Consider the following 25344-nt stretch of genomic DNA (forward strand, 5'->3'; position numbering starts at 1 on the left):
TATTAAACTGGGAATGGTTAGTAGTGAGGGTGAACAGCGAATATCTCAGCAACCTTCAATTTGCAGATGACATTTGCCTGTTCAGCTACACTGGAGATGAGTTGCAACAAATGATTGAGGACCTTAACAGAGAGAGTGCAAGAGAGTGGTGAAGGGTGAATATGCAGAAGACAAAGATAATCGTGTATAGCCGGCCAAGGGAAAAAAGAGTTCGGGATCACCAGTCAGGCTCTAAGGTCTGTGAAGGAGTACGTTTACTTAGGTCAATTACTCACAGGGGACCCTGATCATGAGAAGGAAATTTACAGAAGAATAAAAATGGGTTGGAGCGCATACGGCAGACATTGACAGATCCTGACTGGAAGCTTACCACTGTCCTTGAAAATAAACATGTACAATGAATGCATTATAGCGGTGCCGACATATGAGGCAGAAACTTGGAAGACTGACAAACAAGCTCGAAAACAAGTTAAGGACAGCGCAAAGAGCGATGGTACGAAGAATGTTAGACATAACGTTAAGATACAGGAAGAGAGCGGTGTGGATCAGAGAGCAAACGGGGATAGCCTATATTCTAATTGACATGAAGAGAAAGAAAATGGAGCTGGGTAGGTCATGTAATACGTAGGTTAGATAACTGGTGTACCATTGTCTGATAGCTCCTCAAAGCGTCCTGCTCAGCAAGCCTCACTTCACAGAGTTCAGGTGTTAAAGGTTGATAGGGTCAGTTTCTATTGGCGGCCTGTCCCGATTCAGAGATTCTTTGCACCTTCTGGTGCGCTATAGGTCCGACCGCCGCCTTGGTCAGGTGCTCTGCAACTGCTGGAGGCTGAGGACCATGGGTTATTTGTAGGAATCATGATGAAGGTACTGGCCGAATACTGCACCAGGGAATCCAATTCCTTTTCTGGTGAGGGAGTGTCTTTGTTGAAGCTTAGTGGGCCTTCCAAATTTGGTTGTACCGGGAATATTATAGCCCCACTCGCTCTCGGCATCTTTTGCCGGTGTCAGGCCCCACTCCAAGCCTGGAGATGTAGTGTACTGTAGAAAGTGAAAGTCGAGCTCACCATCCTCAAAAAAAAAGAAAAAAAATCCTACTGGGATTTGAACTTCCGAATATGGCAACCGAGCATCCGACATAGCTCACTCAGATAATCCCGTAGGCGGCGAGGCTACCTTATCGTGGAGAAGTCCATCCCAGAGGGAATTACCTGCCTAAGAGACCCCTTGATTTATCCGGAATCGGCGAGCGCTCACAATATAGTGTCAATTCTCAGTGGTCCTAATATTGTGGTTTCGGAATCTCACGCATGCATGCGGCCATGAACGTGCCTAGGTACACGATATATTTTCGGCGAGTTTGAACAGCACTTAATACAGCATTAGGGTTAGAGAATGGGTACCCAGAGAAGGGAAACGCAATCGAGGACAGCAGAAGACTAGGGGGGGTGATAAAATTAAGACATTCGCAGGTGCTGTAGTTAGGATCGGCTGACGCAGGACAGGGGTAATTGCATATCGCAAAGAGAGGCCTTCGTCTTACAGTGAACATAAAACAAGCCAATGATGATGATAATGAGTATACATTATCTCTTCAGAGCCAACATTAACTAGCTGTAAGCTGAATTACTTAAACACACACCTTCTTTGGCCAGCTATGTTGCGCAAGCTGCTTTGGGTTTCCATTTACAGCAATACTGAAATTAGCTACCTAAAATACTTGATGGCTAAAACAGGCTATTTCCCGCTATATCTGGACGCTTGCTTTCCTCGTGTGCAATATGTAATCCACGCATATGTATTCCTTCAGGCAGTGCAGCACAAATGCATTGCCGCAATTCGCTCGACATAGACAACCGATAGCGGATTCAGTGTTATTTGTGCTGAAACTGCACTCATTTCAGTAGCGCTATGTAGGCTCTCATAAACCAACAGCAATCAGCAGTTGTGCACCCCTGACGCCAGACTTACAAGACCAGGTAGCCGAGGAAATAAAGTTTATGTTCGGTGATGAATTGCGACCTGCGGTGGATGTCCACAAATGCGTGACAACGTCCATCTAATTGAATAATTATCTAAGTTCACTAATTAGGACCTTAATTAGTCCTAATAGGTTGCCCTAAATCATTTATTCCGCGTGGATAATTAAAACTGGTCAGTGTATACGATACATGTCCACGTAGAACAAATTCTGATACAAGAACACTGTTGAGATTATCGTGATTGAGTTTTGCTCATACACTGCGCCCCCGCCCCTACGTAATACCCTCTCCTTGAGGGCCTTTAGGGGTAACCTGAATAAATAAATAAGAGTTACAGATAGCGTGATTTCTTAATTCCCACGAGAAACAATTTTGAAGAAATAGCTATAATGCCAACGCATTTCTCCGCACAGATAAATTCGTTGGCGGGATATCTTGAAACTGTTCTCATCACTGTATTATAATGCTAAAGCAGCAATGAATAAAACTAACAGAACCGACGTATAGATGACCTCGCTTTTTTTTCGCGGCTCAGCGACAGTTTTCGGTGACATACCGGCCTGCTGGCCGAAGGAAGGCATTACGCGAAGGCCCGTTTGTCATCTTCAAAGCAGATATAGCCAACGTATGTACAATAAATAACGTAGGGTAAACCAGAGAGGTGGAGAGGGAATAGTGGTCAGGGGAAGCACACGGAGCTATGATCTGTGCAGATGGATGCCGCTGCTGTCACGCAAGCGGTGGCAACGTTGTAGCTGTAAGAAAAGGCACGCGCTAGAGCTGGCGGCTTTCACCAGGCCGTCATTCCTGTCGCTATGGCTCATTTCTCGCGCACGTAACGCCGACACTTTCTGCGACATATCGTTGTGAGCATTGCGTATTGGCCCCACGAAGGAAGCACCACGTTAGCAGCGGGGCGATATGGCGCAATATACGGGTTGACCATTTTTAACTTTCCCGCCATGTTTAAAGATGGTCTGTTGCGGGGAACGTAATCCTAGACCTTGAACTGGATTACTCAGAGAGGCGTACACTACTTGCCCGAGAAATGGAAACACATATTCGACTAATTTGCAAAATTCGATAATTAACTTCCTAGTAAGTTACTTTATGGCGGCACACATTGTAAATTACGAATTGTATCCGGTGAGCTTTGGAAGGCATGTTCGGTTGAAATGAATTTCCAGAATGACAAAAAAGCAAGGCAACACGCACGCGCACTGGCAACTTTCTCAGTGGCTTTAACAATGTCTTTGCAAATGACGATGGCTTTCTCTAGTACAATAAAGTGTCGTAGTACAATAAAGTGTGCTGGTGCGCGCGTTCGGGTTTGCAAACACTTAATCGTGAAATGGGCTAGAGCCACCCAGTGCATCAAATGAGCCTTAAAAAAGTCATGCACACATAAAATTCAGGAAAGCTTTGACAAACAGATTGTAAGGTTAGTAGAAGCTGGTTTCCTGCAATCAGTAATTTTAGCAGTAGCAGAGGCAGTGCTTCAGAAGATTAAAGTGCAAAATAAGATTAGTGAAGCTGCAAGGAAACGCAAAGATAAAAAACGTAAATTTGTGCCTTATGTTCACAAGACTTCTCACAATTAAACAAAAAAAAGGTCGTGACACGATATGGAGTAGGGGTGGCGTTTTCGGCTCTTGGTAAGCTTGCTGGATAATGGTCGCTCATAGCAAGAAGCATGAATCGGACCCAAGGGTGCGGAATAAAGCACACCAATTCCTAGGTAGATTGCAGTGTTGGGGTAGTCTATCAGATTGCTCTATCATGCGGAAAAGTCTACGAAGGCCAAACAGGAAGGTGCGTGAATATACGCATGCGTGAGTATGGATTTTTTTCGATTAAGAATAAAACGAGTGGGCACCTTCCTACTCATTCCTTGGCATGCCCGTGTAAGCCGATCCTGAAAGAAGTGAAGATATTGTGCCGGTGCCCAGATAGCCGAGCGAGAGAGTTACGAGAGGCGTATCATATTAGAAAGAAGGGAGATGATTGTATAAGCGACACCCCAGTTTATCTGTATAACAAAGATATGAGGTTTATTGAGGAACGTCGTTAGGTTGCGTGTTGCTTGAACAAAACGTTTTTGGTGAAAATGATTGCTCCGCCCACGCGCCGTATATTTTTGAGATGTACTTATACGTGGTCTTTGTGGAATAAAGATTAGTTGCAAGTCTGAGCCTGTCCTCGTGTCCTCTCTCTCTCTGGTCATTCGTTTGCGCAGTTATAGAACTGTTTGCTGATGTCCATTCAATTATGGAGCGCTTAGTGAACGACCAAATGAGAAAGGGTACCACCCGTCCGACGAGCCAAATTTCTGGCGATGCACTCTACCAGTCTCGTTCTTTCATTCTGAGAGGGGAACATTTACCTGGATATTAGGGTTGCAAACTTGGCTACTGCCTGATTTGCGGCAGGTTTGTCAAGTAAGAATGCAAGCACATTCCAGTTGCAACTTTTAGTAAAGCCATATAAGAACATGGCGACGCTATTTGTATAATTTTCTTGAAAGACAGAGGTAATGTGTGGGACTGCCTCATTGCTGTGGCCATAGACAAGTGATGTGTGGAGTACTGGTCCAGTTGGACAATCGTCCACTATCACAACTAAAAAAATGGCAGTAGCTTAGCTCGGCTATGCCAGGATATACGTAGAGAAAGCTAACGCACAGTCTCGTTAGCTTTGGTTAATCTTTATTGCAAGTCCAGGTTAGTCTGGTTGTCTAGCTATGTTTCGCCGTTTAGCCAGTCATTCGGCGCGCTGTTCCTCTGTTTCCTGGGTGATTCGTTTCCTCTTCACCTCGTTCCAATGTCGGTTCCAGGCCTCCTCCTGCTTATCAGAATTGTCGCCGTCCATACTGCCACCTCAACTGTGGTTGCGGCGCCCACAAGCTCTACTTTTCAGTCCCCCGACATGTTATCAGGCATGCGACGCAGCTGCCGAAGCGAGCGGAGGCGAGTGCAACGACGAGGAACGCGATGTGAGGTCATATCAAATGGCGGCGGCGGAAAGGCGCGGCGCTGCGCAGCGGCGGAACACCTGTGGCTCGGTGCTACTAGTGGTGCATGCACAGTAGTGACAAGGGAGCGAGAGAGAGAGAAATATCCACGCCGAGGTGGGCGTTGTGACGTCATGTGCCTCCTCGAAACACCGCTTGGCGAAATCGCAAGTTCGCGGCCAGTTTTAGGTCAATGCTCCCAAAGAACATCCGCGCTGAAGGCTTTACTCACCTTAATAAGGTTTGTGTGGTCTACGGGACTTCACGGTAGACTTTACGAACGCCGCCCCCTACAGCTCTATAGTGTACGCAGCTTCTTTGAGGTCGTCTCTCTTTCTCTCTATCTCCCCTTTCCACTCTCTCTCTCTTTTTGTACATTTAACCCTTTCCCCCTGCCCTAATCTCCCTGCCTTTCTATGCATCTTTCGTCTCTCTCCCTCTGCTTGAACGTATTACAATCTACTGATACACTGGGGTAACCTTGTACAGTACGATTTTGATGATTGTCATTGATTACCACAATTTGAGTTGGTACTAACAATAAATATCTCTAAAGAGCCTTTGGGTGTTGTGGCGAGCATTTTGGCAGTTTGTATGTGATATAATTGTAAAATCATATAAAACTGAAGTGTTACTCTTGACAAACGTATTGACATTTAAAAAAGAAATTCAGTTTTATGCTGTGCTAAAGAGCTCAGCTTCAAATCCTTTTTTTGAGCTGTCCAGACAAATTATTGCTCTCGATGAATTTAATACAAGTGAATCGTTCGAAAAACAAGCGTCATGGCTGTTCATATACAACAGCATGGATCTGTATGTATATTTTTAATATAAATGCTTTATGGTGAGGTACACAGGTGTGAACTCAGGTTGCGAACAATAAAAGAAAGGCAGAGGTCTGAATGAATACACTAAGGGTAGAGTAAAGAAGTTTCGAACTATAAGCAAACGATTGGCTGAAGTATTTTACCACTGAGAATTAATTCATAACGAAATGCCTTTTGTATATGAAAACCTCACACGTTCTTTTTTTTTTTCGATTTGTGTAACAAAACACTACGTACGCTGTGCCCATCTTCCGTGCCTAGCTTCTACGCCCATCTACGACGCAGTCAAATCAGGCCTGCAGTGGCGTTCTGAACTGAGTCAAGCAAATTGGTCAATATTTTGAAAGCGATAAGCGAACGTCAGCGCTCTGTCTTGCTTCAAAATATATGCTGTACTGGAACAGCGCTCAAATCACCAGAGCGGGGAAACAAAACTTTCGTTAAGTTTCTAAGTTGCTTTAATGGTTTCTCTGTGCCCAGATTACGAAATCAAAAAGAAATGGCTTTGGGACTCGAAAGTTCGCAACGAAACTAAACGCCGCGCTGTGCTTCCGAAGAATGTCAATATTCCAAAGTAAAATCGTTCGCTGTTAACTGTGTACTGAAATCGCCAAATTCGTACAACGCAGTCATGCTTTCATCGATTCTCCTCTGAGTGATGGTTGAGCGTAACGATTTCGAATTTGAGCTGCATTTCAAAGTTTTTGCCTCCACAGCAAAGAGATTGGAGCCATACTGTTTTCAGTCAGGAACAGTCCCTTTGTTCGTGGCCCCAGTAAAGTTCAATGAACACGCAACTGCGTTGAAGTACTATCTCACAATGGCACTGCAACCAAAGACATATTGGAGCTCGCGACACGTTTCACAGACAATAAAAGGACATGTTCCACGTGTTCTGGCGATCTGTTCGGCGTGGTCGTTATACTTAATGAGGAAAAAGTTTTTCACCGGCCCACCTCATTCGATTGCTTGAGGAAAGCGACTGCTGCGCGAGCGTCATTTTTTTTTTTCGAAATCGATACTTTTCTACCTACCACGCCCCCCACCGCACACACACTAATGTCCCTCTATATGTATAAAACAACAACAAAAAAAGCAAGTATATTAAGTGGCTAACACACACATAGGTTTAGCCCAAGCTTTCGATTAAAAATGCATTGTCACCACGAACCTAGCGTATTCAGGCTTATACACGCAGCGCGTAGAAAGAAATAAGAGCCTTTAATTGCCAAGTATCGAAATACTCTCCCACGGGCCTCCTACAATGGGTTGCACATTGGGTGCCAGTGATGAAAAATTACCGCCCAAGCACCCCTTACACGGGGTTAACCAGCGAAGCTGAAACGTGCGAAGCTGAATCACTGGGTTAATCCTGACGGTTCATTCTTGGTATGGCTGCCAGATCCTGGGTGCGCAGTTGCTGCTTGCGCTTGGCTGCACGAGCCTGTTCTTGTGCCTGGGCTGCAGCATCGGCATGGTGTAGACGAGCTCGTTCCGATTCCGCTCGCGGCGTTGCCAATCGATAGCTGCCTGCTCCTCAGGAGTACGTATGACGCGTGGCCTTCCCATTTCGGAGCCGGAAAGAAACTGCCGCGCATGCGCTCGGCTGTGACGGAGAGCAATGACGTCAGTACTGGCGCTGCCAATCGCGCACCTCTATTTCTCGTTGTTTTTTCACGCATGCGCATGGGGTTGCGCCGGAGGAGCGTTTGGCCTACAGGTGACAGATGCACGGACGGACGGACGAATTGGCTAGCCATACACAGCTTCGCTGTAAAAAGCACCGAGCATTTTTTTTCTGATTTCACCGTGCACATGCCACGCCCAGTAATTTGGGCAAATGGCTATGCCATCCTGAATACATCGCCTCTCTTGAGAGCCTGAAACTAAGCAGAATATAACTTATTTGTCATTGGAGTTGACTGCCTTTGAAAGCATAGGGGCAGATGCATGCTTTTGACAGACAATAGTTAAGCTGTCTGGTAGCTGCAGACGATCGTGTGGCCACTGCACACGATTTACTCTGAACACTTATAAACTACTACATTACTCTCCCCTTCAGCCATGTTAGGCAAAACCTTGCTATACTTAAATTCTGGCTAGATCTGTTTATTATTGTGCTCTGCTGAACATTAACGAAAAAAACTGCGAATGATGGTTTTCACAATAAATCAAGCGTTCCCTGTCGCGACTTCATAAACTCTCTGAAATTCACTCAAAATATCAACGCGGCTTGTTTTTTAGGTCCCTGTGAGCGCAAAACTCGATGCTACACTTGTTCGAGCTTGATGTGACAGTCTAAAAAGGACATGCACCGCGACATATTGAACTGGTAATTTTTTCTACCCAGAGAACGAAATTATAATTTTGTAAAGATGACAAACTAATCCCTCTGCTGAACCGTTAAATGACACGTGAAGGGACGTCTTTTTTTTTTTTTTGCAGAAAGCGAGAGAGAGAGAGAGAGTTTTTGTCTGGGAGCTCGTCTGTTACATGTGAATGCGAAGATAAATGAAATAATGGACATCAGAGGGTCGACTTACACACAATGCACGCAAAGCACCGGCCAGGCCTCCATCCATTCATGAGTTTTACGGACCATTGTCTGTACCATTATTTGCCATGTCATGGAAATTGCCGGCAAAGCTAGCAATTACCAAGCCTGAATTTGGAGACTGTCAGCAGCAGCCGGTTTGAATTGACGGCACACATATTTTGCTCCGCTTAGTAATGTTGTGGTTGTCTGTTGCTGCAGCAATGAGTCATTAATTTGCTAGATAATGTTACATGCGCGCGGCGTAAACACATATAGCGTCGCACTGAACGCACATGTCTCATGTGCATAGAAGGTTTGCATTCTATGAAGTTTCGTTTGCGGACAGAAGCACAAAACCTCAAACAACGTTGGTACATGCCGCGAAGCAGTCTAATTACAACGAATTCAATACAGCCCGGGGGGAAGAACGTCGAGTGCGAGGAGAATTGGGTGGCGCTCGCTCTGGACGGCGTTATCGCTCACTGGCACAGCGACCACTGCTGCCGCTGCCATGTCTTCCGGCAGCAACTGCGCAACAAAATCGATGCGCGTCAGAGTACCGCCCGTTTTCCATTAGGAAACAGGAAACGAGTCGCCATGGGGCCCGCTGCGAGTTTCGGGAGTTGAATCAACGACAGCCAGTGCTAGTCAGACACCGTCGCCAGCGCCAACGTACAATTCAAAATTGCAATGCAGGAGAACGCTCCGTGCGTGTTTGATATGTGCATCGGGATTCGTTTTTTGTCGACGGCTTCGTCTGGCGCTAACTTTTTAGGAATTGTGAAGTCACATTTAATAAGCGCTTTATTTCGTTCTTAAAGAACGCAGGCACAACTATCCAATACCGATTACTCATTTATGCTACTCGATGTCCGGACAACGGGACTGATATGAATATTGAAATGTGGAACCTGAAATGCAAAATGATTGTAATTAAGGCATATATTCAGCGATTGTAATGACATGTCTAGCGCTCACAGAAGTGTCAATGTCATGAGTATTCCGCCCCAGCTAAAACAAACGAAGCATCAAGTCCTTCTGTTAGCTCATTAAATTTGCTGGCCACTCCTGAAATCCCTAGATTTTCTGCTCTCTTTAAGTAGCGACAACTTCCTCCTGAAATCCCTAGATTTTCTGCTCTCTTTAAGTAGCGACAACTTCCTCCGTCGGCCGCTGTGTTCTTCCTAACCTCCTAGAGTTGCGTATCCACGTAAATAGGATCCGACCATCAATGGCCACTGCGGCGCCATTGGGTGAAAACTAAGTTTCAGGCATGGGACCAGACAATAAATACGAACCCGAAAGCGGCTTAGTACTGCACTGTTGAGGCCGAACGCAAAATTTGTAATGGTAATTGTGAACCATACTTACCAATGGTGTCCGTTCCCAACTCATCATTACGGCGACGCCTACCACGCTGTGTTGCGGTTTCGCAATGCGATGCCTGGCGCCTTTCTGCTGTCGAGCCGAACCGCACAAAATCCTCGCACAGGGAAAATACAAACAGATAAACGCGCATAGAAACATTGCATGCTCCCTATAGTGCGTTTTCAGCCTGCCCTAACGTTTGCTCACAGCAGCGTGCAAGTGACTCCGCGAGGAACAGCGTTAGGAAAAACATGGCTGCAGGAATGAGCGCCGCCCAATTAGATTCGTCAGTGATGCTTGAAAGCTTGTCGATAAAAAAAAGCAAAAAATATATAGAGACTGTACCCGCTCCTACCATTAATATCTGATTGAAATTTTACTGATAAAATTACTATCGATAAATTTCCTTTACTGTAAAACACCTACGACGGCATAGAAAACCATTTCGTAAACAGCCATGGAACCTGTGGAGTTCGACGTTGCTTCGCTACTCGTTTCGCGGGAAGGCCGAAAAATGGGCGATTCTGTGCAAGTGCGTGTCACTGCGGCGGTTCAAAGTGCAGTTTACTTACACGCAAATTCACTTGTAGCTTCATCTAACGCAAAACACGTTGAAGAAGTTGAAAGTACTAAGAATAATATAAACAACAAGCAAGAACTTCGGCTTCGGTCCAAAGTCCAATGAACTAAATATTACGTTCCGTTATATGTAATTTTAACACGGAGCTGTTTAAGCTTTCGTTCCGCCGTGGAGCGTTACCAGAAAACTCAGCTCTACTGCATGCGCGCCGCCTCGCGTTGCATGCCTAGCAACCACCTGCGAGAGCACCGAGCCACTTGACCTCCTCGCAGCCAACTCGCGTAGACGGAGTCGTGATGTCACAGGCGAGTAAAAGCTCGGGTGGAAGTGGCGGTAGACCTCTCGCCTCCTGTACTCCGTGTGTACGTGCTGCTGCGATGAGAAGAACGAATAAAGTACGGACGCCCGAAGAAGTGGCGTACCAGGAAGAGCGCCGTACTGCCAAGCGAGAAGTGATGCGTCGCCGCCGAGCTGGTCCGGATCACCACGCCGAAGCTGCGGCTGAGAAGAGGCGATGCCGAGTGGAAGATTCCGAGTTTCAGTTCAAGGAATGCGAGAGTCGGCGCCTGAACGCTCGACGTCACCGTGAAAGGACATGCGACTGCTCGAAAACTTGCAGCGTCAAGCCCGCCGAGACATGGGGGGTGCGACCGGCCGATTCTAGCGCGCATTTCTGGGCATAGAGTTTGGGCACAGCTGTCGCCTCTGGTGCCTACAAAGAAGGTCGGCGCGCGGCTCAGGGGGACTACGATCGACAAAGGAGAGCCGATCCTGCCCATCGCGCCGAGGCTGCCGCCGACAAACGCCGTCGCCGAGCCGAGGATCCCGAGTTTCGGGCCAGAGACAACGAACGCTCCTGACTAAATGCTCGGCGCCGCCGGGAGTCGGTTCCGGGCCTGCGCATCACCGAGAAGTCCCAACACCAAACCCGCAAATCCATGGGAGGTGCTAACAGCCGCTTCCAACGCGAATACCTCGGCATAGACTTCACGCGCAGCTGCCGCGTTTGTGACTGACTCCACGGTGGGCTCGGTGCGGAACTCTGAACAGAAGAGCTCTGCCTTGCAAGTTCTGCGCAAAGCCTTCCCCGACGCCACCGACCACGACGACGACCACGACGACGTTGGACGTCAAGGACGAGGATCGTATCGACGATGATGATGACTGGTACTGAAGCACTGTACCTAATAAGTTACTGTACTGTGGCTTTATGTGTATGACTTCCTGGGCCTTGGGTGCCTTACCGGCCTGGCCATGTATGACCTCACAAAAAATCTTGGCGACACTTAGCCTGAGCGTAGTTAAGCCATGCATAACCTCGTAAGACTTAGCGAAACCTAGCAGCGCTTGGTATGAGCCTAGCCGAGCCGTACATAACATCGCAAAACTTAGCAAAACCTAGCAACACTTAGTATGAACCTACCCGAGCCATATATAATATCACAAAACTTAGCAAAACCTAGCAATACTTAGCAAAAGCCGGAAATAGCTCCATTGTAACCCAGACTTGCACCACTAGTGCAAACTGCCCACATTTCTTGCTCTAAATCTGCAAAAGCAGAAATATTGTTTTTGTTGCGGCATCCAATGTATAATAATATAAAAATATGAATAAGACCACGTTGGGGAGATAATTAGCAGTCTGGGGCTGAGAGTACAGATGATTATCAATGAACCAAGACACCAAGGGGTCAGAAGTGAACTAGTAAACTAGTAGTTCTTGCTGTTCGTCGGAGGGCTTGCATTGCGATTGTGTGAAGTCACAAGTACCCTCCAGAATTACGCAACTTTCTTTTGCCTTTTGAATAATAAAGCCACCTTAGATTGCCATACCTTTGACTCTGCATCTACAGTGTAAGCCTCATTGAGAGCCCGGTTTTTTGGTACAGGTTCCAAAAGTTACACATTCAGATGAGTGAAGAAATTTATGGTCAGGTGGTTTCAGTTTCTCTTTAAACTTGAGGAATTTTATGGAAAGATATGGCGCGTTTTTTTTTCTATTTTGTGAAGCTTAACCCGCACAAAATGCAAAAAAAGTACATCGACAAAAGCAAAAAATAATAACTGTCGACATCACTGTTCTTAAAAAGGCGATACTCTCTTCGAATTAAGATCAAGCAGAGTTGCGAGTGATATTTACTCTTTTCAGCAAGATTAAATAAATGATTGGCATTTTCATTTCATCACGATTGAAGTCTGTGTCTATAGCACCAAAAGATTTATTCGTATGTGACCGCCGGCAACAGGAATTAAACGTTCTTGAGATACATGTAAAGAGTAAGTCAAATGAATTGAATACGCAAAATATTAATGGAATCAAATGCATGAAACGCTCATAGGGAGAATGTTCTCTAACGCTTAGACTAAGAGTATAAGAACAGGTAATTTGAATGCAGAGGGGGATCTATTACAGAGGGAAAGAATGAACAATAGGCACTCGAGCTAGTCACGAACTCAGTGAATGCGTGGCCCTGAGGTGAAATGCTTCCACAAAATAGTCTCATTCGGATCGTAATATGCTCTAGCATTAGGCGAATGTCACGTTAGCAGGCATTGTTCAGCAGTTGCAATCCGTCCTTCAGCTCAATTTCACATCGGCTCCTCCCTGCCCAACGCACGGATGCCTCCCACTAGGATTCTACAAGAGCTAAGGCTGTTCATTTCCGAAGCCATTAATAGAATGGCCCCCCCGTACGGCCACTGCTCCCCTGCGTCCTGCAAATAGCCGGTCATTCTAACGACCTCCATCGCTCTCCGCGTGCGAGCTGTTGGCAGGCATCGAGATGACGGAACATCGCTGAAACCCCCAGCCCCTTTCAGAAGGGATGTTGACTTTGCCTCTGTTGATAACCACTGACGCAGAGCATAATTAAACCGGGGCCATTACGAAGGCTGATGTCTAATATCGTAAAACGTTGCCATGTAATTTCACCGTACCTATTAATATTTATATGTCTAAATTACTCGGCAGTTGTGAGTGCGAGGGGGTGTTCACGCATGTTTGTATGTGTGCATGTGCTGCACGCGTGCGCATAGAAATGTTCCTCTGTCCCTCCTTTGGACGTTTGTGTCTGTCTGGTGCCGTTTCTTTTTCTTTTTATTTTGACATTCTTCTCGCAGAAACCGTAACATTGCCTTCCTTTCTAGCTATGCGCAAATGTTTCCTGATATATTGTTGACGTCTAGTCATAAAATATTATTTTTGCTATATTCGTAGTATTAGCAACTATATTTAAGGTCTTGGCGTCATCATTCGTTTTGTGTGCCATTGGTAGAGAAAGATTAGATTCTGGGGTTTTACGTTCCGAAACCACCATCTGATTATGAGGCACGCCGTAGTGGGGGACTCTGGAAATTCGGACCACCAAGGTTTCTTTAACGTACACTTAAATTTAAGTACATAGGTGTTTTTGCATTTCGCCCCCATTGAAGTGCGGCCGCTGTGGCCAGGATTCAATCCGGCGAACTCGTGCTTAGCAGCCCAACACCATAGCCACTAAGCAACCACGGCGGGTGCTATTGCTATACAGACTACATCGTGCGTTTTAAAATAGCGATATCTTCAGTTCAACAAGGCCGGCAGTTTTACAACACTTATCATGATTTCCCTCATCGCCTCGTACTGAAGCAGCGATTCCCCACATAGTCTGCAAGAACAGATAAGCCTAGAACGCCAATAAGCACCATCTGACATACACTGCGTCTGTAGCGATAACCTTCAGGAGAAAAAAAAAGGATTAAAACTGAGAATGGATGGTACGTTGTCGACAAGACTACGGCACGCAGAGCACGCTGTTCGGGGTGACCGTTTCTGCAGCCGAAGCCACTAGAGTAAATGAGCTGGCGATCACCGTTAATAGCCTCGAAGCAAGCAAGCGACGATGCCACGGCAGGACAGGGGAAGTTTCCCTCGCTAATCGCAATGACTCATTGCTTCATAACGGGTGGACGGTTCTGCTCTGCCGTTTCTGGAACGTATAAGCGCACGCACGCACATAGGCAATGCGTCTGATCGCACGGCAGACGCGCACGCGTAAATATCGATTCTTGGGCGTGGAGTCCTTCGGCGGCTGCTAGAAAACGTGAGCGGGTGACACAAGCTCTCGAGAGGCCACACGCGTGTTATGAAAGTGGAGGGTGGGGATGCCGTAGTGGCGGGGAGGGTGTGGACAGCGTTGTGTAGCTTAACTTGTGGCGAGGGTTCTGCGAGGCTGGTTGCGTGGCGTGGGCAGCTGCCCCTACTCGTGGAAGTTATCCTGTAGCAGCCAACGACGCTCTCGCTTCTCGGCAGCTGGTTTTAAGAGGACTTAAAGGCCAAGTTGGAGGGGCGGAGAATCATCCCGACCGTCCCCAGCCGGCGACTTCTTATGCAACGAAGGGAGGCTAAAATACGCATGTTCTCGGCATGGTCCTTCTGCCTTTAAAAAGAAAATGGAGGAAATGAAAGGCAGAGAATCGCTTAGCTTCTCCCCTTTACCCTCTTCTAATCTGTTTTTTTTTCTCTTTTGGGAAAGAAACTTCAATTTCAGCGTCATTGCCATGCACTCAGAGTGAATGCTATTGATTTTTGCTGGCAATGTCAGTGTCATTAGCAGATGCGACATCATATTTTTCATAACGTTTCGTCTTCTTTTGAAGAGCTCGGTAATAATTAAACACCCTAAGCAGCGGCTTCCAAGATAATGCAGTGAACACTTCTTTAAGTGTCTTTTAATGGCGGTACACTCGGGCAAATTGCACCATCGCTTCCGTTAGTATTTGGCGCTGATGTTAACAGACACGCCTACTCCGAGCATTCGGCTGGTGGGAAGTTGCGATAACGTTATTACGTCGCGAGAATTCCCGCTGCAGGGAACTCTAATTTTATGGAATAATGTAGTTTGATTTTGCTGTTTTAACAACGCTGTGCAGTGATATCGGCATTAAACATGTTGCTGCGATGTAACCAATAGCCACTTTTGTTCGATCTTTATTGAGAAGCTGTCACTTTGTATAAGCTGTAGCATTCTAGGCGGCGATGCCTAGGGCGAAGGAAGATGGGGGGTGGGGGGAAGAGGTGCAGGGTTGAGCAGCGGGGAGTTGAGGGTTCCGCATTGACTGCTGGCGCAGTGCTTGCGCTTGCCTCAACGGCCCCAGGACGTACTACTCGCTCGTGCTGTTTGCGTTGATTTCAGGGTGTTATACGACATGAGCGTTAAGAAATGTTCTATTGATTTGAAGTAGAACCTAACAACAACATGGGAAAAATGATACAAAAACGGGCAAATACTGGGTTAAATGGAGCCAGTGATGGCTCGAATAAAGCAGCCCCTGTAACCTCGTTATGGCCGTCGTAATTCTCGCGTTGGTATAGCTTATATGCTTTGAAGTTGTTGCGTGTCTTTATAGCAATGCTGCTCTTACAAACGCTTAGTACTTGTACATATTAAGTGACGCGAAGTCGGTTGCAACTACCTAAAAAACAAAAAAGAATGAGTCACACAAGAAGGGTTTACTTTACAACACATTTAACGGGCTCTACCTTCGGTAGAATAGGATCGCGTTGTCAACAAGGAGCGGTACGAGCCGTAGCCTAAAATTAAAAAAGCGACCACATCCCGATACAGGATTTCATTCTGAGTATGCGTTGCGTGTCAGTTGATCAAGTTACGATTTAGCAGCTCCGCAAGCTTCTTCTTCTTTTTTTGTACGGCCTGCTTTACACACTGCCATTCATATAATAACACATGAACATAACAGTTTCAGTGAAAGACTACATTTCGTAACCCCAAAAGAAATAATATGGAGTGAAGACACCAAGATCTTTCAGAAGAGGGTGCCACTTTGGCTTCACATATTGCACGTGATGCGCCTTTCCTAGGCATTCAACACTTGCAATAAAATATTCCCTGGCAGGATCTATTTACTACGACCCGTAAGTTCTACTCTTCGTCTTTCGATAACTCAATGCAATGCCAAAATTATCTGCACATAGCCAAGAGCGTACGTCTTGCTTGTTATCAACATGAACATGATATCGTACGGCGTTACCGGTAGCTGCGTTTAATGATACGCAGCACGCTCTTTAAAAGGAGGAACACAGTGAGAGAATCCTGGAATTACGCGCCTAATTGTTTTAGGCTTCTTGCGCCATAATCAATGCAAAGATCACGCAGCAATCGGACCTTCCACTCTGAAGTAAGGTTTCAAAGAGAGTAGTGCAGGACATCGTGGAAAGAAGCCTCCTGAGACGCGCCGTACAGGGCACTAGTCTGTTCCCTAGTCTCGCTCGTGGTGAGAGAAAAAAAAAGGCTACAGTGCGCTGCAGCCGTAGAACTTGTGATGCCTAGACCACCATTATTGGAGCGCATAAACCGCAAAAACAAGACATTTGAGGTGCTTTTATCAAGCATATAGTACGACGTACTACACAAGAAAGCTACATACGCAAGCTCTCGGAGAGCTATGTGACTCCAGCCTCTCGCAGTGACTAATCTTGCACCGTACAGAATAAACATAGTAACGATCAAATTAAGCCAAGAAGAAAACATTGTAGAAGTCACTGTGGATGCATTGCAGATTGTGAATGTGTGGGGCTCCTGGAATGTCTTCCATGAGAGTCCTTTTTGTAGATGTCATATAAAAATCAGCGCGGAACATTGGACTACATAATGTCCACTGTCGTCGCGTTTAAATGTTAGGGCACTCGTTGGCGCGCAAGGTCTTTATTAATTATTTATTCTGAAGGCTTCTTCATGTCTCAGAGATAATAGGCCTCGTGTTAGGCTTCAGGTTTGCACACACAAAGAAGAAAACCGTGAATAGTTAAGACCTTGAGTAAAACTCATTGAAAGCTTGATCTAATGACAGCGGACAGCTTGGTGACTTTGCGCTGACTGCTGACTGGCCGAAGGGTGAGCAGTGGTCAGCACTGGAACCAGACTTTAAAGCTGGGCTGGTATACCTTAGGCAAAGTAAACCAATGCTATATCGTGCGTAGTCGTCTTGGGTTATGGTATTTTTCGAAATGTCATTACTCGTTTAATTAGATAACTTAAAAACAATAACATAAATATTTGTTTTTGGGTGTAATTGCAATTGAAAGTTGTAGAACGTGCTCAGTGAAACCCAATGAAGATGTTTCTGTTAGATTATTTTTAACGTGTTCTGTCTTGCGAAAGCATGCGAGGTATGAATAAATTCACGCAACGGTGCTTTTATGTGTCTGTACAGCAGCGCTCTCTATTGCGGTTCCAAAAAAACAAAACAGAAAACAAAATATGCATACAAAAAAAAGTAAATCCGCACCTCTGTGGCGAACAGTGAAATCCGCGGGGTTCCTAGATGAAAGAGATAGGCCGCCGCTCAACAGGGAGGCACACACACTCGATCGTTGAATTTCTGCAGACATACATGCGGGCTTTGTTCATTGAAAACACGAATGAAACCACTGCCATCTAGACGTACAAGAGCGAAGTTGCTTAATTGGTTTTATACTTTACTGGCCCTCTTCAGAACCCGGAAAACCAAACCACGTAAAACATAACAGAATCGAAACAACTTCGTTGAGTGTTTCTGAGCACATTCTGCAACTTCCAGATAAGACTTTAGCCCCAAATTGAAGATTCAATATATTGCATAATTAAACTAACCACATTAACTAAGTAAAAGGAGCCTGACACATTGAGGACGACTATAAACCATCTGGCTTTGCTCTTATTTGTGTAGGGTATTTTTACAGTTTGGTTCCGGTTACGTGAAACACAATGGTACCACTGGGTCCGAGTCGGTATGGTACTGAGAGTCAGCGCAACTGAAACGATGCACCAAACAATTTTGGAAGAAAATGGACTCCGTGCCACAACTTGTTATACAGGAATTTTTTGCGCCAGCCCCTGTAGCTCCGCCAAAGCAAAACATAGGCTAAGAAAGCTGGCGAGGCGTCAGCACAGCGGAAGCGAAAGAATGCTTTCAGAAGTAACAGGCGCGGTGACAACCTAGACATGTCCTCGAAGCATACAACGATCCAAGTTTCTGTCGCTTTTTTCTGCTATCCCTATTCCTTAGCGGCTGCCTAAGGCGATTATAATTATTTTTTTCTTATATCCGATTTCGTACGCTTCCACTGTCTTTACTCATACACTCCTTCTCTCAGGCCTCCAACACACGTCTCCGACACCTGTGATGTCATGTTCCACGCTTCGTGTCGAAATGACAGCAGAATAAAAAAAGTTATACACGCAGACGAAGGCAACGGGCTTCTCGTGTGGCTGTCCGCCTTTTTCTTACTTCGCCCGCATATTTGCTCCGGGCGAGCAAGGTTTCACAGCCAAAAGGCCAAACACGCTCTTAGTGAAAAGGCGAAGCATCCATTACGCAACACATTTCTTTTCTGTAACTTCGGATATTAATTCAACACAGTTAGGCCAGCCGAAACGGGAAAAAAAGAGTTCTTTTAAAGAAAGGAACATCGAAAATACGTGAGAAAATAAATACTCCAAATAATATTTTGTGCTGTCACGGTTCCGCATTAGTTCAATAAGTCTCAATGTTTGCTTGCTCTTCATACGCCTATAGCGGGGAATCGGGCTACAATAACTATCCTATACATACAATTTTGCTGCTCTTTTGTAGCTTTGTAAGCAGCATTAGTTGTTAATGGAAATTCCCATAAGACATAACTGGATCCACAGAGATTAAGGGTTCCTGATCGTTCCTGAAAGACGCTGATAGTTCTGAACGCCATTTGAAGGGACTAAGGGAAACCATGTTTACTTCACAACACATTTAAATGGAATAAAAATAAAGATGGGTAGCTCCTCTAGAAGAAGCTGTTCCACCATATCATTGAAGCATTAGTGATCGAGAAGTCGTGTTTTTCACGATACGTAGAACGCGGCAAAAAAGAAAATAAAAACGAAGGAAAAATAAAGAATGCATTAGCCTAGCACTTATGCGAGCCGTCATTAAGTGCGCAGGACAAAATAATTCAGACATAAGCATTTCTACTCATTCTTTCTTTTTTTTGCAAATAGCCTTCACGTAATTTAAGTTGGAAATACAATAAAAATAACCAAAACAGGGTTTGTTAACATTGCTGACGAGAAAGAGAGTGCCTCAACTTGATAGTGTAATTTGACATGAAATGCAAGAGCGCGTCAAGGTATACCTTCCGAGATTAAAAGTCCCGGCTTCCAGCTTATCTTCAAGGTATACAAGAGAGCTTAGTCTTCGCAATGCATACTTAGTAATTAGTCATATTTGTCTTTATTATTAGTCTTTATTTTTCTTTTCATTACTTTATTTTTGCGGACGAGGCTACAGCTCTGTCCTATACCCGATTCATTAGCGATGACTGAATCCAGATCAGCTTATCTTGGAAGAAGAAATTAATGAACGTAACACGTTCGAACAAGTAACATCAAACATAAGTGATATAAGTAAGATAAATATGCATAAGTAACAAGAATACATTAGAATTAGGAGTTTTCCAGAAAGATTGCAACAACCTAAATGAAGAGATTTCGTGTTTAACAAGCGCAGTGTGCACCAGCTCGGATTTTCTTTTCGCTTTAGTACAAAACAAATGTTACGACGCTGCGTAGTAATAAGTTTGTTTTTAACAGGACAGCGCTCTTGTTGAAGATGCATGTTGTAGCTCGTTTATTCAGGTATAAAGCAGTAAGCACGTATCGTTCCTCTGGAAATGGAAGTTTAACAGACACAATGTACTTCACCGAAGAGAGAGTCATAAAAAATTCTCGCGCAACGGAAAAGCAAGCTAAGCTTATAATTTCCAGCGAAAAAAAATCTTTCTTGCATAAGTCCTGACGATGTCTAGAGGAAGCGGTCAGCTTTCGTTTTGACGATTTGGATTACGTGAAGTATTGCTTTAATATTTTCTTGGCTCCGAATCTGTAGTTATTCCTACTGTACATACCGGAAATTGCAATTTTTCCCCGTTTCATATAATGTACGCTGGGAAATGTTCGTTCTTTCAATTAATGAGAAATGTCTATAAAAGCTTATAGTTTACTGGGCTCATCTTTTCCTATGCAATCTTTTGAAGCCTCCCAAAAATGAAGCCGCGCACGGTAATGCCAAACGAGGCACAGGTCTAGAACAAGAGAATGAAAACCCCGACGCTCACGCACCGTACGGCTGCTCCTTGTTGGCCGGCCGCTGCTGTATCCTACAGTGCACCACAACCGAACATATCCAGATGCACACCGCACAGAAGACGAGCATCCTCCGCAGCGTCCGGCCGATCACCGGCACCGAACCGGTGGTGGCCAGTGTCCTCCTCATTCCTCCACTGTGGTGGCCACCAGCAACTTGGCTCGCTGCCCGATACTCTAGATGACCGAAGCTCCCGAGTCAGTCAGTGTTTCGATCACAACCCGAGTGCCGAAAAGAGCAGAAGCATGCACAGAAGCACAAGGGGAGACGCGACTCGGGAGTGAACGAGAGAAGGAGAGAGAGAGAGAGAGAGAGCAGGTCCGGGCCAACGCGCACCACGGCACAGTGCGACCGGCGGTGAGAAGTGAAGAAGCGGACGGCGAGCGACCGCAGACAGTCGTCGCAGGAGCGAGGGGCGAAGCGGCGCGCGAGAGGCCGTCAAAGTGAGAGCATCGCGCGCAGGGCGTGCGAAAGCGCCGTCGCTGGAGAGCGGCGATGAGGCGATCCCCCCGCGGCCGGCGGCTCCCGCTGCTCTGGCGGGGATCGATGCCGCGCGCGGCCGAATATCGGGCGAAGCGGGCGCTTTTTCCGCGGGCGCCCCCGCAAGGCGACCTCTGGACATGGATTTCGGCGCCAACGGCAAAGGTGCGCGCGCCCTGCTCCACGAAGTATTGGAGCACGCACGTTCGCCTTTTTGTTGTTGTTGTTGTATTTCGACTTTGTTTGTTCTTTTTTGTCTTTGGATGCCTCATTGAGCCCCTTTCGTCGTCGTCTGTTTCCTCTACGGTTCTGCTATTTGGATAATGTCGTGCACAGACCGCGGCCTGTATTCTTGAAATGTTCTTTGCTCTAGAATTGTAAGTAAGCGCAGAGTCCAACCAATCGTGACGTCGGAGATATCATTGGCGAAGGCAGCCCGTCAGTGTCAAAAACCGTCTCAGAGTAATAAGTTTCGTGTATTCGGCCCCAAGCCCCTACTCAAACAAAAAAAGAAGCTTGCCAGTGAAAGTGGCCAGCCAATGGTAGAGAGAATTTGCGAACGAAAAGCTGCGTGAATTGGGCTCGTAGTAGTAATATCCTGTAGCTGGTATCTAGAATGCACATGTTGAACAGCACTACTTCCGCAAAATCAGAACTCTACGCCATATTGTCCCTCTTCAGTTTCGGGCTCACGGCCACGTTCAGCCAGATGTGTAATCCTGAGCGACCTCAAGCGTCCTTTTTGAGCATTGTCTCCACAAGTTTTAACGAAAGTCATCATGCTCTTGTATATTAAGTATAATAGGTATAGAAAAAGAAGATAGAACTTCAACACGAACTTTATTTCACTGGGTTCCTTGCCTTTGTGACATTTCGAGCAAGCCAGTCCCTAGCAGTTTAACAGCTTCGGCGCACTGCACAAAAAGAAACATCAGAGAAATCGGAGCTGTTACTGTACAGACCGACTCGCAGAGGTCGCAAACCAGGCAACTACAGGGAAGAGCTCACTCATAGAGAGGAGATACAGTTAAAGACGGCCGATGGGAAACCCATACCCAAGGTCGATAGGATCAGGGTATTGGGGCTCCTCATTGAAGCCAAGGGCAACAACGGAGAAACCCTCAGAAGACTGGAGGGAACTGTAGCGCAAATCATGAGGCTAATCAGAAGGATAACAAATAAACATAGCGGGATGAAAGAGGAAAACACGATCAGGTTAATACAGGCCTTCGTAATAAGTAGAATAGTGTACGTAGCGCCGTACTTAAAATGGCAGGTCGCGGAAAAGATCAAACTAGAATGCCTCATTCGGAAAATATACAAACTAGCCATAGGACTACCGATCAGCACCAGCACGGACAAGTTGCTGCAATTAGGCCTACACAACACTATAGACGAGCTCATTGAAGCGCAATGTACGGCACAATATGAACGCCTCTCTAAGACTAGAGCAGGCAGACACATCCTAGAGAGATTAGACATAGGTTACCACACACAGCATGGTGTCAAGGTGGACATCCCGAGAGATACAAAGGAAAGATTGGTAATACCTCCCTTACCAAAGAATATGCACCCAGAACACAATGAGGACAGAAGAAAGAACAGAGCGATGCAAATACAGAAGAAATTCGGCAACGACAAGGACGCAGTGTTCGTAGACGCGGCTCGATACAGTCGCAGACGGGGATTTACGGCAGCCGTAATCGATAGGGATAAACGGTGCAAGACATGCGCGACGATACGCACCACAAGTAACGAGATAGCTGAAGAAGTAGCCATAGCGCTCGCAGCAGCTCAGACTAACGCAACCGTGATAGTCAGCGACTCTCAGACGGCAATAAGAAACTTTGCCAACGGCCGAATCTCCCCGGAGGCACTACGAATTCTTCTTGCAGGAGGGCAAAATTACAAAAGAAAGATATATATCACCTGGACACCCGCTCACACCCTCGCGGAGGACGGCAACAACGAGGCGGCACATGACGCGGCTCGAGGGCTTACGGACCGAGCCGCAGTCGCAAGTGACGCCCCGACACCCTCCGGACGTGACGGTGCGGTAAATGAGTGGGAGGACAGAATGACAACATATAATGACATTACGAAACATTATAGGTTACAGAGGTGCATATTCCCGCGACCTCACGCAAAATTGACAAAAAAGCAGTCTGTCGCATGGCGGCAGTTACAAACTAGGACGTACCCGAATCCTGCGCTCTCGCACATCATATATCCGGATGTATATCCTACGGACAAATGCAGAACATGTGAATCCAGAGCCACTCTGGAGCATATATTATGGGAATGCCGAGGGCTAAATAGCAATAAAGAAAACGCGGTCTCTAGCAGCAGCCTTCGCACGCGCTGGGAAGCCGCGCTGCTCAGCCCCGCCCTCGAAGATCAATTATGGGCCGTCCAGCGGGCCGAGGATGCCGCCAGGACCCAAGAACTCCTGGCCGCCACCTAGGCGGGCCCTTGATCCTCCCCACCAACTCGCAGGGCAAACAATAAAGTTCATTCCTCCTCCTCCTCATACATTTTTTTTTGCAAAGTGGTGCACGCAACAGTTTACGCCAAATATATGTCCATATATCGAAGGTATGCATCTGTTTTGCAAAGAATGGTGGAAAACCCGTTTCATTTTGCATTCACTTTAATATTTGCTTTGATATTCCAGTACCGTTCAGTCGCTCTATTGAAACATTAAAGCAAAGACTACCCTTAGGCATAGCGTACTTATTAAAGAAAAAGCGTTTTATAGGCCTAGTCAAAAGTTCTAGTGTGCACTTGATTGGAACAGAAAGATCTCGGGCATTGTTACTCACCACTATTCTTTAAGCGCATATTAAAAAAAATATGGTTTATTGCGCTCTCTGGACAAACATCCGCTCTCACGGGAAAAAACGACAACAAATATTGGGGCCATATTGAACAACGGAACTGAAAATTAGCATCCTAAATAAATTTCTAGAAGCATAAGCCGTGACAGGTGCCGAATATAAGCGCTAAGCGTCTGAATGGTGATGTTAGTGGTGACCGCGTGCTCTTCTGCAATGACAATCGCACCCGCTGTCGAAGTACAGCTGACAAATAAATTTCCTGAAAAATTTGCGCTTTCACGCTCTAATGTTCGGAGATTTGCCTTGCACGTGTTGGACAGCACAGGAAGACTTTATCTCAGAAATCTGTGAAACAGTCTCATGTAGCTGTAACATGAAGGGCATATGTGGCCCTCACCATTCTCTTGCAATGAATTTAAACATACTGACGGGCGTACTTGTTTATCTTTTTTCGTTTAGTAAGATCTTGATGAGGGCTAGTTGGTTCATATTTAAAACTGAGGTTGAACAGCGCGAATAAGACTAGGATATGAGGAAAGAAATACCACAGACAAAAGCTTGTCTGTGATATTTGTTTCCTCGTGTCCTTGTATTACTCGCGTTATATCAATATAAATAAAATATATAAATAAATATAAATATAAATTATAAGACGAGCTTTGATATATTTTAACTCTCACAAATGCAATCACCGACTATATAGGCCCTTTTACATGTGCGCCACATATACCGTACGTATTGGCGCCATCCATGGGAAATTGTCATGCTGGCTTGCGCGTATGCGCTGGGTGGCAGTTTGTGGTGGTGGTTTTCGCGTTGCGGGGTCTATTTCGTTTCGCCGGACGTCTTCTACATGAGAGATGGTTCTTCGAGACGTGCTCCAGAGTTTTAAGTCAGCATAGCCGGAGTTTCTGCGGCCTTGAGGTGGACGGAGCACCAAGCGCGATGTGTGCGAGTGTGTTTGAGCCTACAGTCAGCCTCATAGATCAGATTTGCATTTCTGAAAATTTGTTTCACTAATGTTACCTTACTGCAGCATTATGGCTGTAGGTCTAAGCTGTGGTTAGGCAGTAATGTGTGCTTCCGAAAGATATTACGATTCCAACCGCGTGGGTACTGTTCTGCTGTGGAATAAGCTGCGCAGTTAACTTCGATAGGCATTCGAATTGTTATGTGTAGATACATTGCACGACTACGTCCTTTGTTGGACGAGGTTTCCATCGACGAATAAGATTATGGGGTTTTACGTGCCAAAACCACTTTCTGATTATGAGGCACGCCGTAGTGGAGGACTCCGGAAATTTCGACCACCTGGGGTTCTTTAACGTGCACTTAAATCTAAGTACACGGGTGTTTTCGCATTTCGCCCCCATCGAAATGCGGCCGCCGTGGCCGGGATTCGATCCCGCGACCTCGTGCTCAGCACATCAAAGAATAAGATAGTTGTGGTTAGTAATGACGGCATACCGTTAAGTATGACTTGCACTTATCGAGTGGTCAAGGGCCTGCGTGAGCGTCCGAAGCAGTGGTAGATGCTGGGCTGAATATCTGTTTGTTCTTTGTGGC

At 45.9% G+C, this 25344-nt stretch overlaps 2 protein-coding genes across 3 annotated transcripts in view; one reads left to right on the top strand and one right to left on the bottom strand.

Moving 5' to 3' along the window:
* Positions 1-20984, bottom strand: part of LOC135899515 (neural cell adhesion molecule 2-like) — a 113466-nt gene extending 92482 nt beyond the window's left edge. For both annotated transcript variants that reach the window (XR_010563632.2, XM_065428788.1), the window contains exon 1: positions 20437-20984. Coding sequence is in view for 1 of the 2 variants with exons in the window: in XM_065428788.1 (XP_065284860.1) it covers positions 20437-20590 (154 nt within the window). In the remaining variant the exon portion in view is untranslated. The remainder of the gene's footprint in view (positions 1-20436) is intronic.
* LOC135899502 (uncharacterized) overlaps positions 1-25344 on the top strand; it is a 530261-nt gene that overhangs the window by 69158 nt on the left and 435759 nt on the right. The gene's annotated exons all lie outside the window — the stretch shown is intronic.

This window comes from Dermacentor albipictus, chromosome 4 (genome assembly GCF_038994185.2).
Source record: "Dermacentor albipictus isolate Rhodes 1998 colony chromosome 4, USDA_Dalb.pri_finalv2, whole genome shotgun sequence".
Taxonomy (NCBI): Eukaryota; Metazoa; Arthropoda; class Arachnida; order Ixodida; family Ixodidae; genus Dermacentor; species Dermacentor albipictus.